We start from the raw sequence: 17,728 nt of genomic DNA, 5'->3' as shown, positions 1-17,728 counted from the left end.
TATCCAAAGTGACTTACAGTTGTGACAGAGTACAATCTAAGCAATTGAGGGTTAAAGGCCTTGCTCAAGGGCCCAACAGTAGCAACCTTGCAGTGGTGGGGCTTGAACCAGCAACCTTCTGATTACTAGTCCAGTACTTCGACCACTAGACTACAGCTGCCCATTAAATGTCCTGCTGCATAATTCAATTGTCAGCTACAGTTCACAAACTGATGACCATTCTTAGAATTATTGTTTAATTAATATTAGAATTCATCACTCCAGGCGCCCAGGTGGTGCAGCGGGATATTTCGCTGGCACACCAGCACCGAGTTTCTGAACTCCTCAGTTCGAAACTCGGTGTTGCCACCAGTCCGGGCATCTAGCGGGCATAATCGGCAGTGCCTGTAGCAGATACTAATTGGCAACCGTATCTGCAGGGTGGGGGCCGGGCTATGTGTGGGTGGGTGGGTGTTCATACGCTGTGTGAGGACCCTGATTGGCAGAAGAGACGCCTGTGCAGGATGCATGGGGAAGTAGAGGATTTGCCCATAAATGAATATCTTAAAAGGGTTCCAGCAGTGGCTTTAACAGTTTTAGCATTTATTTCCCCCTTGCTACCCTCATTGGAATCCCATATTTGTCGTGTCTTTTTCATACCTTGGAATTACTGTTTTTCTGGGATGTGATGTTTTGCTGGAGACCCAGTGCCGTATACATTTTCTCATAACACTTTCCAGATCAATACATTTGAACAATCTCAGCTATTATGGAATTTAACTAGACCGTGGCATAATATTTTTGTAGAGAATGTGACTGCATCGACAAACCTCACTTCCAGATGTTGAGATGTTTTGTAAAAAACAATAAAAAGAAAAACTGTGATTTTGTGACCTGTACAAAAAAGATAATCACACAAAAAGTGATTATTGTACTTCATAAATATAAAAACATTTAGAAATTATTGCCTGCAACATGGACCAGATGGGTGTTTACACTGTGTTGCATCACCTTTCATATTATTTAAACGTTTTAATGATTTGGAAACTGAGTAAACTAATCATTGCAATTTGATTAAATGAAACACAATGGTTAGGTCTTAGGTTAATAAACAATGCAGAGGCGATTATGAGAGTTTAGCAGAGGCGATATGCAATATATAAAGCAGCAGTAATCAGATCTGGAAAAATTAAATTCTGCATACGAATTAAAAAAGTTAGGCGCCCAGTGCCGAAATTCTAAACTCCTCGGTTCGAAACTCAGCATTGCCACCGGTCGGCTGGGCACCATCTAGCAGGCATAATTGGCAGTGCCTGCAGCAGACCCGTTTCTGGGGCAGAATGACCGGACTATGTGGGTGGGGTATTCAGAAATTCAGAAGTCGATCCTGCCTTCTTAAATGACAGAAAGATTGTGTTTGTGTCTTTTAAATGGCTTGTAAAAGTGTTTTCGAAATGGACCAACATAATGAACTAGAACTGTAGTAGTTTTGTTTTTCATCTTCAACTAGTAGTGGCTTACTGGTTAGGGTACTGGGTTATGGATCAAAAGGCCTACTACTACTAAGCTACCACTGTTGGACCTTAGAGCAAAGCCCTTAATCTGTAGTTGCTTCAACTGTATCCTGCCTGATTTTATGTTGATTTGGATAAAAGCATCTGCCAAATAAATAAATGTATGAGTTTATTGTCCCCAATGGCTGGGACTGTCACTGTCATACAGTGGCGCCTGATGGTGTTACAACCTAGGTGTAGACAGATGTATGCTATCTAAAGCAGCAAAAAGCTAAACCATAAAAGTGTCCTAAAAAGTGTTTAATGATTTTTAGGAAAAAGAATGTTTTAGCTATTATAGATATTGTTGAGTTTATGTTTGAAAGCACATCCCATACAGACAGTGCCCAACAACAGAACACACAACACTGGTCCTGAAGCAATTAAGATTGTCAAACAGAACGGCAAAACAATAATGTGAATTTAAGGCCTACAATCCAAAGCAATGATACAACCTAAACTAATTATTAAACACATTATGATTAAAAAAATATCAGCAGCCATACAACAAAACTGGAACTATATCTGTTACACATTCACATGGAGTGTGGAAAATCAATAACATTCTGGCACATCTGAACACAAAGCTATTCAAGCCAACCATCTCTCTAGAGTCATAATTAGAGCTCAACTAGCAGTAAATCAGAGAACAGATTTTCCCTTCAAACTATTATAAATCAAATGAGCAAAATGCAAAAAATATGCAGTGCAATCCATTGTTTATTCCTTCCCTGCATTTTGGATTCACCAGGAGACCGACCATGATTATCACTGAAGTTAAATAAAAAAACTGATGTTTTTCTGTTAATGTTGGTTATTAAGAATTACAGAAACATTGCTCTGGGAATCCTTAGTATTGTTCACTTTTTATGTGTTTCATCTGGGTATTCACCTTTTAAAAGCATGCAAGTAGGTAGGAAGGATATCTCAATTCTTTTTTTGTAACTAGTTGTGAGTAAGTAGAGCTATATAAGCCACTGAATAGTTGGTATTTATACTGTAGCTTTGTACAATCATATAGCCCATGTGTTTTTACTTTTTTTTCCACATACAGTAAATCTGCTAATCTGCAGAATTTACATTTACATTGTAATTTCATTTACATTAGGGGTGTCAAACTTAAGGCCCACGAGAGCTTAAAAGATGTATGATTGTTGTGATGGTTCGAGTAGTTACAGAGACGTTCTTATAATGTAATGGGACACCTGCGCCTTTAAGCAGCAACCGTTGACATCAAAGTCATGGCAACTAACTTTAACTTTGCTAAGAAGCCATGTCACTTTTATGTTTTAGTGGCAAAAGACTGCGGGGTAAAGTCAGTAGCGTAAAAAGAATAAATAGAAGTTAATTCTCTTGCAATCCAATACATTTACATTTTCAGCATTCAGCAGACGCCTTTATCCAAAGCGACTTACATTACAGTATACAGTTTGAGCAATTGAAGGTTAAGGGCCTTGCTCAAGGGTCCAACAGCAGCAACCTGGCAGTGGTGGGGCTTGAACCAGCAACCCTCTGATCACTGGTCCAGTACCTTAACCACGTTTATATTCTCAGTTGTTTGTAAATGTTTAGTGAGTATGTTTAGTGAGTAATGAATTTACCGTAATTCCATAATTAAACACAGTTATTACCGTTATCATAGCAGTTAGTATTTTTACACACAATGCTAACTTGTTAGCGCTATTTTACGTTTGGTAAAATTTCATATTGTACTAGATGTAACACTTAACTACAGCTATGTGCATGTACTGTATTAAGTTCTTTATTGTTTTTATTGTTTGTATTTTGTAGTTTTACTCCATTCTGATGCACACAGTGTACAGTTGAGAAATAAAACCAACATAACTGTATTTTGGAGGGAGTTGTCTGTCAGTCTGTCTGTCTAGCTGAGAAAGGGGGAAAACTTGGTGAGGGCAGAACAATTGTCTTAAAATACACTGTAACATCCAACATTACCTGCATCTCTCACAATGCATGCCGATTTTGTCACCTGCAAAGTGAACGCATCCCGCCACTAGATGATGTTGAGAAATATTTACAAATAATCCCAAAATGTAGAAGAGTAAATTGAAGCAGAAGGAAGGGAATTTCATAAAAGATGGGAAAGTGAATACAAGTTTGTGCTTCAAGAAGAGAAACCGATACGTCTCTTGTGTTATGAGGCCGTGTCTGTGGTAAAGGAGCACAATATAAATGTAGATATACATTATGAATATACAGTATTAATTTGGCATTTTCACACCAAACACAGAATTTAGCCTCCAAGAAAAACAACAAATTGTCCAAGACTTAAAAGGCAGACCGCAATCACAGCAGGATACATTACTACCAGCCCTTTGAGGGCCACCATAATGCAGATGTGGCCCTCTGTAAAAATGAGTTTGACACCCCTGCACTAGGTCTCTCCAGAAGTATATTTAAACTGTTAACAAACTGAATGGTTCCTCACACCATTACAACTCTTCACCTATAACGTATAACATGTTTAGCTTAATACATTCTCATGTCAAGCAGAACACCACTGTGCAAAACAGCTACTGTGAAAAGTATTAAATCCTTTCTGTATTTTATGCAGTTAGGCAGCAGAAAGTGGACTGGCATTTTTGCATATTGTTGTTTAACTGCATTACAGTATCATGCGATACTTAGTGAATGTGAGGAATGCTATTTTAAGACAGGTAGTAGGAGGACTGTACGCACACCTTTGCTCTGGATACAAACAGCGGCTCTAGTTATTAAAGCTGTGTGCTTCTGCTTGTGTGCGTATTCGTAAGTGAATTCAGATCAGCTAAAGAAAAAGAGGTACTGCTGCTTTGGAGCAGTAGCCATGGAGGCGTAACCATGGCAACAGCGCAAGGAAAGCGAGATATGTTAATTGGTACTGCGATGGCAAAGCAGGAATAGAAATGTTTTTTACACAGTAATGCTTCTACCAAACGGCCCACGACATCAGACGTCATTAATTCACAAATCTTTACAAATGAGTCGCACATTATGAATTACAATGGGTTTATAATACATGTCTTCATTTAAACTACATGTTTTTTATCAGCACAAATCAGACTTTTTAAATAAAACATAAAATGCATTTAGAGTTTTTCCAAAAAAGCAAAATCAAAGCAGATACTTCAGGAATTGCAGGAAAATATTTGTGAGCCCTTTGGTTCAGTATGAACTACTCTTAATCACATTCAATCTCAGTCTGATAACAAATTCTGCCAACCCCACATTAATTAATTACACAATGCCCAGGCTAAAAGAGAAATGTAAGCCTTTGTATTTCATTACTTGGAGAATCAACAGAATAGAATCAGCTTCTTTAACACTTAAAATATAATTACATACTTTGGATCACCTGATTCATTATCTCAGAGGTTTTTACATACTTTTTTCTAGCCTAGACTGATTGCTTAGTGTTTAATAAAATCCTAAAAAAGTATAGCTGCATGTGTGTGGTTTATTGCTTAAATATTGTTTTATCTGGATGAAGATCAGATGTCCTTACAGCAATCGCACATTTACAATTTGCACATTTACAGATTTGGCAATTTGTGGGTTTTCCATTGATATTTAAATTGAAATATTTGTAAGGATGGCAAGAGGGTGGCATAAAGAGAAGCGCTGTTGCAACCCTGACCAGGATAAAACCGTGGTAGAACAGACAAGGAATAAATGAATGAATGATTTGAATGGGGTTCTCCAAAAAATATAAAAGTAATAAATGAAAAAAAATATTTATGTATTATTAACATATTTTATCAAATATATGTAACACATATATAGAACAACTTGAATGAATGAATACCAACATTTTGATAAAAGTTTAAGGGAGTAAAGGAAAGGAAACAAGGCTATAAACATGCTTTTAGCAGTTTCTGATTTTCACTGTCAGAAATGTCAGTTAAGCTGAGCTGTGGACGTCCAGAAAAATTTCCAGAAAGGCAAAGCAAGACTCCCATATGACAGCAAAGTCTATGCACAGTAATAGGGGTTTACCATTTATACTTTGCAGCATTGCTTGCATAACTATGATCTGAATAAAACATGAAAACCTTGCCTGCAACCTCTTACAAAAATCTAAAGTGTGCAAAACAACATTCTGATAAGCCAAATCATTTTAATGAAGAAAAAGTGGAACCCTTTGGCCACAACCACCAATGCTTAAAGAAAAATGGAACAGCATGTGATAATAAACACATTGCTAACTGTTGAGCAATAAAGGTAGATCTGCAGTGGTTTTCGGTAGTGTGATAGCCAGTGGCACAGAAAACAATGCATGAATAAAAGGATCAAATACCACTATCAACAAATTCTGGTAGCAAATGTGACACACTGAGCCATTTAAGGCTTCGACAAAGGACAGTAATGAAATAAATACCCCAAAATTCATCTGGAACTACTTGAAGAAACAAACAAACTGATAAATGCCAAATACAAACCACAAAATAAACAATGCTGTATAATCAAATTACGATTGTTAAGATTAGTATTAAAAATGATAAATATTACATTATCACAATTTCTAATCAATGATTACTTACTGCCCTTATGATTTACTATTTCAAATCAACATAATGTTTTTCTTTCACAGCCCACATAAGAATCTTATTTATTGTAATGTAAATAAATATCTTGCACGTTTGAGTATAATCAAGTCAATGCTTCACAAACACAGATTATTAAACAATATATACAATATTAAATAAAATGTACCATTTGGCGGATCTGAGTAAGGAGAAAATACTGTTCTGTATTAAAAAGCCATTCAAGTTTTATACAGTACCACCTATAGCCAAGGAAACGCAGCAGAATTAAATTTAATCTGTAATTATGAGTGTATGCAGTAAAAGACTCACATTGTCCATTGAAGCTTGTCATTTTTAATGGAGTTGTAGAGAGCCTGCGGAGAAAGACAACAACTAATTAGAAACACACTAAACTGAGCATGTGTAAAACATCTTTGTTACAACAGATCCAATATTCTTCAATTAGATCGAAACACTGATTATTCCTCTGAGAATCAGAATGGTAATTTAACATAAAAACAAAGCATTATTTGTGCTTTACATCTGATATTCACAGCTTTAACTAAAATTTCAATATCAGTAGTAGTAACATAGTAGTATCAGTAGTATAATACAATTATTGTCACTTTAGGTAAGTGTGGTCATTGAAGAATTGATTATATAGGCTGTTTAACCCACTAAAACTTCATTTCATGCCAAAAGAAAGAAAGAAAAAAACTTACAAGTTACAAACAAAAAATACTTAATTAAACTGAATTATTTTCACCACAATATACTGATAAGCATTAAGAGCAATAAAAAAGACAATACAAACAACATAAATCACATTAAAAATGAACTGGCATATTTCACTCTACACCTAGTTAACCACAACATAAATTAATAACTGCCTGAAAAAAGACTGAAAAAAGAAAACCTATTAAATATAGTGATCAAATTAACTTTAAAATCATTGTCATTTAAATTACACAGATAAGTGTATTTGTGCTTCATTTGAATGCTGCTGCTACACATGAACCCAAAGGGCAGTTGTTTAAAACTTGTAAAACTTGTAAATAACTGCCCTACTTTAGTTCTGCATTATGGCTTAGCGTCATAGTCAGTTACTTCTTGCTTTGAAATTATTACTTTATTCCAAGCTATTTAAATAAGCAAAGAATAAATATAACATTATTCATATTGCAAATGATAAAAAGTATGTGACATTCGCTAATGTTTTACCATCTAACTTAAAAAAATAAAAATAAAATCTATCTATCTACATGTTGGTGCATCTCTAGTTAAGCCAGTACAAAATTATTTAATTATTTAATTAAATCAAGCTTTAAAACTATTGTACATGAAATTAATTCTGTAAAATTTGTATTATATTTAATAATAAAAAAATTATAATTTACCAAAAGTTTACAAAAGTCTTACCATCAAATAAAATCTAATCTCACAGGGATACCTCTGGGCAATAATATTAATCCATAAATAATTTTCCTATATTATTGCAACAATGTTGGAAAGTTGCCTAAACCTCTAGAATAACAGTTTTACTAAAATATTCATTTTGTCTTATCTCAAAACATATAGTTTATTCGTAGAATAATATAGTCAATTCTACTGATTTCTATAGATTTTTGTTAGTATAACTGTAAATACTGCATTATAAAAGGTAGAAAAGTACCTTTAATCTAAGCTACAGGACTAGTAATTGCAAGGTCACTGTTTCTAACCCTGCCAACACAACGTTTCTTTTGTTGGATGGCTTTGCAAAGCCCTTAACACACAATTGCTAAGGCTGTGTTCTGTTCTTTTTTTAGTACTACAGCAGGTTAGAAAAAAATGCAAGAATGTTCTAGTCATCTTCAACAGGTAAGGTCAATTTTGAAGCTCCATTACATTATTCACATATTTAAAACTGAATAATTAGCTGCATATAAAAAAACAGATTTGTCAGCAGCCTTAGATTTCACATTAAAAAGCTGAACTAGTAATAGTATTAGTACTATTAGTATTAATACTAATAGTATTAGTAATAGTACAAAGTAATTTATTAAGCTAATATTTCTGAACCCACTACTAACAGATTCCTCACATATTACAATTACAGAATACAGAATTACAATAAATCAGTTATAATGTTTTAATTAACAAGCTTTTTGGTTCATGGCTGAGATCACAATCCCATTTTCTCATTTGTGTATCCTGTGTAACATGTGAACATGTAATAACATGTTTGATGTACAACATGGAAGAATATTGTGAAATTTTAAAAGAAGTAAGGAAACGTGTAAACATGACAAGAGCATGGCTAAATCTAGTCAAAGATCTTTCCTTAAAGATTTTATAAAGTGGTCTATAGTTTAGAAATAGTATTGTGTTGCCCTACTTAAGAACTGTATTGCAGACACAATAAAATATGTAAAGCAATATGAAAACAATAATAATGAAAGAAAAACACTGGATACATATGCATACAAATTATTATTGAATTCTTATATTTTATTTTGTCCCATTAGGTTAGAGCGAGTAACCAGTGGCTGAACAGCTTCAATCACATTTAATCCACAAGCTCAGTAAAAAAATCTAAAGAGAAAAACAACAACCATTCCATGATGAAGGCATAAAATGTTAATGAATAAAGAACAGGTTTTTATCTAATAGATGATATGTATAAGCTATAAAGGTAAATCAGGAACACAGGTGAGAAAAGAACCACATCATACCCTTTTCCTCTTGCGGAACTGGGGATGCTTTTGTCCATCCTGAGCTTTGCCCAGCAGATCAGGGAACACCAGTGGCTTGAGTGAACGCGAGCGAGGGGTACGAGGGTAACGGAATGGGTCCATCATACGAAAATCTCTCCCATAACGGACAGAACAAAGAGAACGAGAACGTAGGCGTCCCGCAGAGTGAAGACTGTTCACTCCTATCATGTTGATAAAAAACAGGTTTGAAAAAGCGGGTACTGATGTTTATGTACGAGGCTGGTATTTGATCAGATCTGATTTGGCTCCGGTGGCAATAAGGGCTGGGCTGTACAAGTCCACGGGACAAATCTTTAAATCAAATTCAATCTGAGTGGAGTGAATGGGGAAAAAATAAAACAAGGTTTGTGTACTTTGAGGGTGGCTGATGTAACTGATGTAACACTTGATTAGAAATTCAGTAAATTTCTCCAGATGTTTTGGCACACCAGTATGTGTGTGTTATCTCAACTTTATGTCGCAAACTCTAAGATGATGTGTACACTGAATACGTCTGATAACAAAAGACCAAAATAGCAACAAATCCATTACAAAAAAAATCAACATGTAAATGCAAGATGATTTAATGCAGCAACAATATTATTCAAAATAAAAAAGGACTTTTAAAATAGCATTATGAGCACATAAGAAGTGAAATGGGGGTGATTCCAAAGTGATGAAAAAAGCAACAAGAAGATTTTACAGCCAAATAATACATGTATTAATGAATAGCATAGATTCAAACGCAAGGTGATTATAATGCACTTGAATAATTGTCTAAATGAAATTATAATATGATATTATGAATAAAATATGTACTATAAAAAGGTAAGATATAGGGTAAGGAAAAAATGAAGTAATTCAAAACTATTCACATAATAAAGTAAAAACTAAAGTTAAAATGAATAAAGTTAAATCCTCACATTAAAACAAGTGATTGGTGAAATAACAGGAGGCAAAAGGCCTACGTCCATACACACAGATGGCTGGAAATACTTAGAGAAGTGTGAAAGCATTGCCAGAATCCAACAGATGGATGGCGGAAATACATGGATGAGAAACAGAAGTGAGTACACAATCACACAATCACACAAACACAAAAAACACACAATGTACAGAAATGATTGTGCCTGTCAGGTGTCCTCAAAATAGTCACGATTTTAAAATCACCTAAAAATGTGTAATTATCAGTAAATACATAAAATAGGCCAAAGTAGAAAAAAAGACGAAAACAGTATCCAATCAGATTCCAAAAATGCAGATTCCATTAAAAAAATAATAACACGGGTCTCCTGTTGCTCTCTGCTTCCTCGCCTTTCTTTCATCAAAAAGAACTGAACAGACAGCAGGCTTCAAAAGATGTTGCACTCTTCATCCATATTTCAGGCCTTTTCCCCAATCCTTCTCCTCACTCTTTTTTGAAAAATCAACCCTTTTTTGCAGAAGGAAAACTATAAATCATAATCCTTTACGGTGCCCCATTTAAATTGTATCTAGCAAACAAAAAGCCCCAAGACAATCCTGCCGCTCCTCTTTATTCGTACAAATCACAGTAGCTGTAGAAAGTGGAGAATACTGGGGAGATCTGACAGAGCTTCGCACTACCCTCCCTTTACTTCGATCGCCTCTCGCTCTCTCTCTCTGAATGCATGTTCCCCTCCCTCTGTGCTCAGCTACTGAACAGCCAATCATATCTGTCTACACACACACACACACACACACACACACACACACACACACACACAGACAGAAACCCGAACACAGAATACTAATTGACATTCAGCACTAGTCCTCTATCAGAGGTGTGTAGTGTGTGTTCTTGTGTTAGTGAATGTGTGTGTATGTCCTGATGGACGTTGATCAGCATGTGTAAACAATAAGCACATGTAAAAATGTGTACAAAGCAGGACGGATTTAAAAATACAAGGCTGATCATTAAATGCAAAAACAGTACAAGGCAATGCCAATGTGTCCTAGTGTCCTTCTAGTGTCATTTAATTTAGATCACATTTTAATGATCATTTTATTACGCAGTTATTTTACAACCCCAAATCAGAAAAAGTTGGGACAGCTGGAAAATGCATATAAAATAAAAATGCAGTGTTCCTTACATTTACCTTGACTTGTATTGGATTGTAGACAGTTTAAACCCGAGACATTTTATGCTTTGTCTGTTCAACTTAATTTTATTTGTTAATAAACCTCCATTCCAAAAAAAGTTTAGGGCAATTTAGGGCTAGTAATGAGGTGAATGTCTCCAAACAGGTGATGTGAACAGGTGATTGTAATCATGGTTTGGTACAAAAGCAGCATCCAGGAAAGGCTGAGTCTTTGATAAGCAAGGATGATCAGAGGATCTCCAGTTTGTCAACAAATGAGTGAGAAAATGATTGAAATGTTTAAAAACAATGTACCTCAAAGAAAGATTGGAAGGGATTTACATATTTTTCCCTCTACAGTGCATAATATCATTAAATGATTCAAGAAATCAGGAGAAATTTCAGTGCATTAAGGCTAAGGGCGCAAGCTTAAGCTGAACGCCCGTGATCTTCCATCCCTCAGACGGCACTGCATCAAGAACCACCACTCAACAATAGCTGATATAACCACATGGGTGAGGGATTACTTTGGCAAACCTTTATCAAGCACTACAATACAGAGTTACATGCACAAATGGCATTTAAAACTTTACTGTGCAAAAAAAAAAGCCTTATGTTAACCATGTCCAGAAGCGGCATTGACTTATCTGGGCTCGGAGGCATCTAGGATGGACCATCACACAGTGGAAACGTTTATTGTGGTCAGATGAATCAGCATTCCAGGTCTTTTTTGGAAAAATGGATGCCATGTGTTCCAGACCAAAGATGAAAAGGACCATCCACACTGTTATCAGCAACAAGTCCAAAAGCCAGGGTCTGTCATGGTATGGGGCTGTGTCAGTGCCCTTGGCAAAGGTCATTTACACTTCTGTGATGGCAGCATTAATGCAGAAAAGTACATTGTGATCTTAGAGCAACATATGCTGCCTTCAAGACGTCATCTTTTCCAGGGATGTCCATGCATTTTTCAACAAGACAATGCAAAACCACATGCTGCACACATTACAAAGGCATGGCTGCAAAAGGAGAGAGTACGGGTACTGGACTGGCCTGCCTGCAGTCCTGACCTGTCCCCAATAGAGAATGTGTGGGAAATTTTTAAACGAAAAAAGCGACAACGACGACCCCGTACTGTTGCGCATCTTAAGACATTTGCAGGGAGAATGAAACAAAATAAAAGCTGAAACACTAAATCACTTGGTAAAACGTCTTTTAAGTGTGGTGAAAAGGAATGGCAACATTACAAAGTGGTAAATGCTTTACTGTCCCAACTTTTTTTGGAATGTGTTGCAGGCCTGAAATGCAGGAATTGATGTTTATTCATAAATGAAATGAAGTTGACCAGACAAAAGATGATATATCTCAGGTTCATCCTGTCTGCAATCAAATAAAAGTCAAAGTAAATGTAAGAAACTCTGTGTTTTTATTTTATTTGCTTTTTCCATACCGTCCCAACTTTTTTCTGTATGTACTGTATGTATGTATGTATGTATGTATGTATGTATGTATGTATGCATCTGTCTGTCTGTCTGTCTAATTGTGGCCACCACCTGCAAAACCATTTCCTTTCTGGGGGTTGTATTGCTGTTGCCTCTCCAGTGCACCTGTTGAAGTTTTACTGTGATAATTTATTTACTTATTTATTAGGACGTCATGTTTTACACTTTGGTTACATTTGTGACAGAAAATGTAGTTACTCGTTACACAAGATTCATCACTTCACAAGTTTAATGTTAAACACAGTCATGGACAATTTTGTATCTCCAATTCACCTCACTTGCATGTCTTTGGACTGTGGGAGGAAACTGGAGCTCCCGAAGGAAACATGCAAACTCCACACAGAAAGGACCCACCTGGGGATCAATTCCAGGACCTTCTTGCTGTGAGGCGACAGTGCTACCCACTGAGCCACCCTTTCTGAGATGGTTAAGTGTTCCCATATTTTTTAATTAACAGTGTAATTACATTGGTCATTTAAAATATTGGAAATCTTTTTTTGTACAACTGTCAATTAAATAAAGGTTCAAGATAATTAACAAATAAAATTTTTTGCAATATGACCCAGCGTTTCTAAAAAAATTTTTTTTTTTGTGATAAATTTGCAATATGTGTGAAATATGATATAAAATATAATATAAGTTAATTGTAGAAAATAATTTTATAAACATTACACAGTGGTCTTAAAAATATAAGTTGTAGTTTTTTGTGTGTTTTCAAACACAGCAAACACAATTAGCATGGACACAAACGGTGCTGCTGTGGAAACCCACCCACACTCAACATGTCATGTTTATATCATGACTTGCTTTAGCAGTAAAAACAATACCCAGTGCAGGAGCTGGTAGCAGTAGGAGGAAAAGCAATAGCTGGAAAGAGATTATAGAGATGGACATAGTAGGAGGTAGAAAAGTGAGAACTGCTGTTGAATTAAAAATTGACAGTTAGAGAGGAAATAGAGACATAATTAAAAACTAAATAAACAAACAAAAAAACTTTATTTTAAACTGTAACTTATTTCAAATATTTTTCTACTAGAGTTTTAATCTAAGTGCCTAATATTTTAATATTATTATCAGAAATGGGCACTTGAGGTAGCAACTTGAGTTCAAGTCGCACTTAAGTTGCATACAAACGGACTTCAGACTTGACTTGCAACTTAATGACTCCCTAATGACTTGTAATGCATCACAAGTGATCAGGGACACAACTTAATGACTCCCTAATATTTCTTATGATGCATTACAACATCTGGCTAGTGTAAGCATTATATCAGCATCATGTGTAAACAAAGCAAGATAAAAATCCTGGGATATAACAGAAGAGTGTCAACGTGCAAAGACTGTGGGAAACAAAAAACACTGGATCGACCATATGGTAGGTCGAAGCCAATGGTAGCTTAGCGGTTAAGGTACAGGGCTAGTAATCAGAAGGTTGCTGGTTGAAGCCTCACATCGTTTTGGATAAAAGCGACAAAAAAGTAAAGTAAAGGACCACATCAAACTTCATACAGCATCTAAAAAAAAATACACAAATACACCCATCTCCTTACCCTACTCTTTCCCTGGTTTTACATAATTACTGTACTCTAACATGTTTATCAGACATACTGAAGATCAGTTCTAAAGCAAGTTATATAAATATGTAACCAACAATTGTTTGTTATCACTTTACAAAAAAACAGTTCTATTGTAATATATAAGGAAATGTGTAGGTACTTGTAAAATACAGTTGTATTTGCACATAAAGTTAATCTGTTGTATTTTTTATTTAAAGTTATATATTAGTTGTTTATTTTTAGGCTACATTTCAAGGCTGTTAACACAAGATATCTTGCACAATATACTGACGTAAAAATAGAAATACAATTTTCTACTCTCTAGCTTTGCATAATGATCTGTCAGTGTTCCCATCAGTTGTTGATAAGACATGTATTATTGTAACACTGTACCAATGGCACTTAGCTATAGCTAGTGGAAAGGAGTTTAGAATATTAGACCAGAGGAGAGAGCTGGAGAGGGTTGAGGATAGAACAGATCAGAGCAGATGTCCCTGCTGCCCATTCAAGTGTACTTGCACAAACTACACCTAAACCTTGGCATTTTTGAAAATGTAATGTTCCTCTCGTGTTAGTGAATGTTCAAAAATTTAGAATTTAGAATGGCAGGAAACCCACCCCCTGGTAGACCCCCTCCCCCATGTTTAATTCATAGCTTTAGCTTTGGTTTATTTATCATATATGTTGTGTGTGACTTGACTTAGAATTGTATTTTGTGACCTGTGAACATCTCTGATTTTTACCAAAATCTCCACCCAGTTCTTGTCCAGGACTAATCTACATTTATATGTAGGCTGAGAATCTGAGTAAAGAACAGAATATTGCATGTCTGATCCCCACTGTTGCCAAAGCCATCAATGGCATGGAGTCCAGGAGAGCATAATTGGGACTGCTCTCTGAGGGAAAGCTCTCTGGCCCCTTTATTCCCCATTGTTGGACAAAGCATGCATCAATATATTTTGCATTATACTGTAGTCTAGATTTGCTTACATTTATGAACACATCTGTTTAGGTCAAAAGCTGTTTGTGCAACTAAATAAGTAAAACACATACTTCATTTTGTGCTCAGATAAAGTCACAATAACATGAAGTTTGTTTAGTGGAGAAAAAGGTGAGTACAATACTGAATACTGACACCTCCCCCCACACACACACAATTTGTTTCTCGTTCTTTATCATTTTGTTCTTTAATTTTCATTATTTGTATGTTTATTAATTCTCTATTGTTTTATCTTTTATTTCTTTTATCAGATATTGAATTTATTTATTTTTTCTTGTTATTACCTCCCTTTTTTCTTTCATCTCTCTCCTAATAAGGGTTTAATGCCCTTTAAAACATGTAACTATACACTGCTAACAGAGTTTATATTTCTTTTAACAGGGATGTGGGAGCAATCTTGCTGAGTAAAACATCTCAAAGGCACAGCACAATGCATAGAAACCCAGGTTACTGCAAACTACTTTTAAGACGTCTTTAAAATAATGACTTTTCTAGTAAAATATACTTGACGTGACCATTTAAGATTAAAACATCAATTTTACTAAAATAAAAAAACAAAGACAAATGCAGCCATCAGCTTCTGTAATAAACCAAACCTTGTTAACATTCATTAGTGAAAGACCAGAGACTGTGCTGATTGACTTTGTAATGTGCCTGTGGGTTTAATGAATGGAACCAAAGCATTCGTGACTCCCTATTCATGGCACAAATGCAATAATCTAATCATGAAATCTAATGAACAAATGCCTAATGAGACACACACACAGTTCCCACAGGCTGACCCATCTTTCCATGTGTCCTTTTACATACCCAAATGCAATATACTGACCAGTACATACGTACACATTGCTGATATATGGATACCAAAACAATAGGGGCACAGCTGTTTGAGGTTATTGATATTGGTATGTAGGGGAGTGCGGCATGTATGTAAGAAAGATGTAGTATAACCAATAATCTACCTTGAGGAGTTCTTTAGGGAAATCTTGCCCACCGTTTAGTCCCTCCAGATTTCCAACAAACTGAGTGCAGGACATCCGTTTGCCAGTGTTCTGTCAAAAGAGTCATCAACACTAATCAAGGACAATTCTTAAAATTGTATTTTTTTTTCTTAAAATAACTGCAAAATCAACAAATTACTGTAAGGTTCATACACATTATAAAAGTGATTTAAATAAATTACTTTCTGAAATAGCTTAATCTTACACTGAAAAATTAAGAAAGAAACCTTTAATTAAAGTAAATTTATTCCAAACAAATTCTCATCAAGAAACTATTATCTTTAACAAAACCACACTGTTGCTGGATGTTGTGCCATCTGGCAGCCCTGCATTTAATACGGTGCACAACCTCCATTTGCCAATAAAACAGCACTTAATCTTCACCTTGTTAGAGGTTGGAGACAACATGGCAGGGAATCTGAGCTCAGTCCACAGGCTTTCAACAAGATTTATATCAGTGGAATAAGATGGCCACATAAGAAGCTTGATAAGAAACTTTTCACGTTATTTAAGACATACAGTGAGGAAAATATCCCCTGCTGATTCTGTAAGTTTACCCCCTTACAAAGACTTGAACAGTCTATAATTTTTATGGAAGGTTTATTTTAACAGAGAGAGACAGAATATCAACAAAAAATCCAGAATTTTTTTTTTTAATAAAAGTTATAAATTAATTTGTATTTAATTAGGGGAAATAAGTATTTGATCCCCTACCAACCAGCAAGAATTCTGACCCCCACAGACCGGTTATGTGCCCATGAGGCACACAAATTAGTCCTGTCCCTGTATAAAAGACTCCTGTCACAGAATCAGTTTCTTCCGTTCAATTCTCTCGACCACCATGGGCAAGACCAAAGAGCTATCAAAGGACGTCAGGGACAAGATTGTAGACCTGCACATGGCTGGAATGGGCTACAAGACCATCAGCAAAAAGCTTGGTGAGAAAGAGACCACTGTTGGTGCGATAATTCGAAAATGGAAGAAATACAAGATCACAGTCAATCACCCTCACTCTGGAGCTCCATGCAAGATCTCACCTGGTGGGGTAAGAATGATTCTGAGAAAGGTGAGGTCAGTCCAGAATTACACGGGAGGAGCTTGTCAATGATCTCAAGGGAGCTGGGAGCAGAGAAATGCTGGATATGACCCCAAGAACACCATCCCCACTGGGCATTTCTCTGCCTCCAAACACGGCGAGTGGAGTTGATGCCAAAGAGCTAAATTTTGGTCTCATCTGACCATATCACATTCTCCCAAGCTTTCTCTGAATCATTCAGGTGTTTATTGGCAAACTTCAGACGGGCCTGTACATGAGCCTTCTTGAGCAAAGGGACTTTGCGGGCACTGCAGGATCTCAATCCATTACGGCGAAGTGTGTTACTAATGGTTTTCTTGGTGACTGTGCTCCCAGCTCCCTTGAGATCATTGACAAGCTCCTCCTGTGTAATTCTGGACTGACCTCACCTTTCTCAGAATCATTCTTACCCCACCAGGTGAGATATTGCATGGAGCTCCAGAGTGAGGGTGATTGACTGTGATTGACTCTTTCTCACCAAGCTTCTTGCTGATGGTCTTGTAGCCCATTCCAGCCTTGTGCAGGTCTACAATCTTGTCCCTGACGTTCTTTGATAGCTCTTTGGTCTTGCCCATGGTGGTCGAGAGATTTGAATGGAAGAAACTGATTCTGTGACAGGAGTCTTTTATACAGGGACAGGACTAATTTGTGTGCCTCATGGGCACATAACCGGTCTGTGGGGGTCAGAATTCTTGCTGGTTGGTA

General features: G+C 36.1%; 1 protein-coding gene across 1 annotated transcript in view; it reads right to left on the bottom strand.

Moving 5' to 3' along the window:
* Nucleotides 1-17,728, bottom strand: part of LOC134322055 (PH and SEC7 domain-containing protein 1-like) — a 51,217-nt gene that overhangs the window by 21,337 nt on the left and 12,152 nt on the right. Inside the window, exons 6-7 of the mRNA XM_063003924.1 lie at nt 15,910-15,999; nt 6,389-6,432 (exon numbers count right to left, since the gene is read on the bottom strand). Of these exons, the coding sequence (XP_062859994.1) occupies nt 6,389-6,432; nt 15,910-15,999 (134 nt within the window). The remainder of the gene's footprint in view (nt 1-6,388; nt 6,433-15,909; nt 16,000-17,728) is intronic.

The sequence above is a fragment of the Trichomycterus rosablanca genome, chromosome 10 (genome assembly GCF_030014385.1).
Source record: "Trichomycterus rosablanca isolate fTriRos1 chromosome 10, fTriRos1.hap1, whole genome shotgun sequence".
In the NCBI taxonomy this organism is placed as follows: Eukaryota; Metazoa; Chordata; class Actinopteri; order Siluriformes; family Trichomycteridae; genus Trichomycterus; species Trichomycterus rosablanca.
The sequence above is the reverse complement of the archived record's forward strand: the minus strand, read 5'-3'. Positions and strand labels throughout refer to the sequence as shown.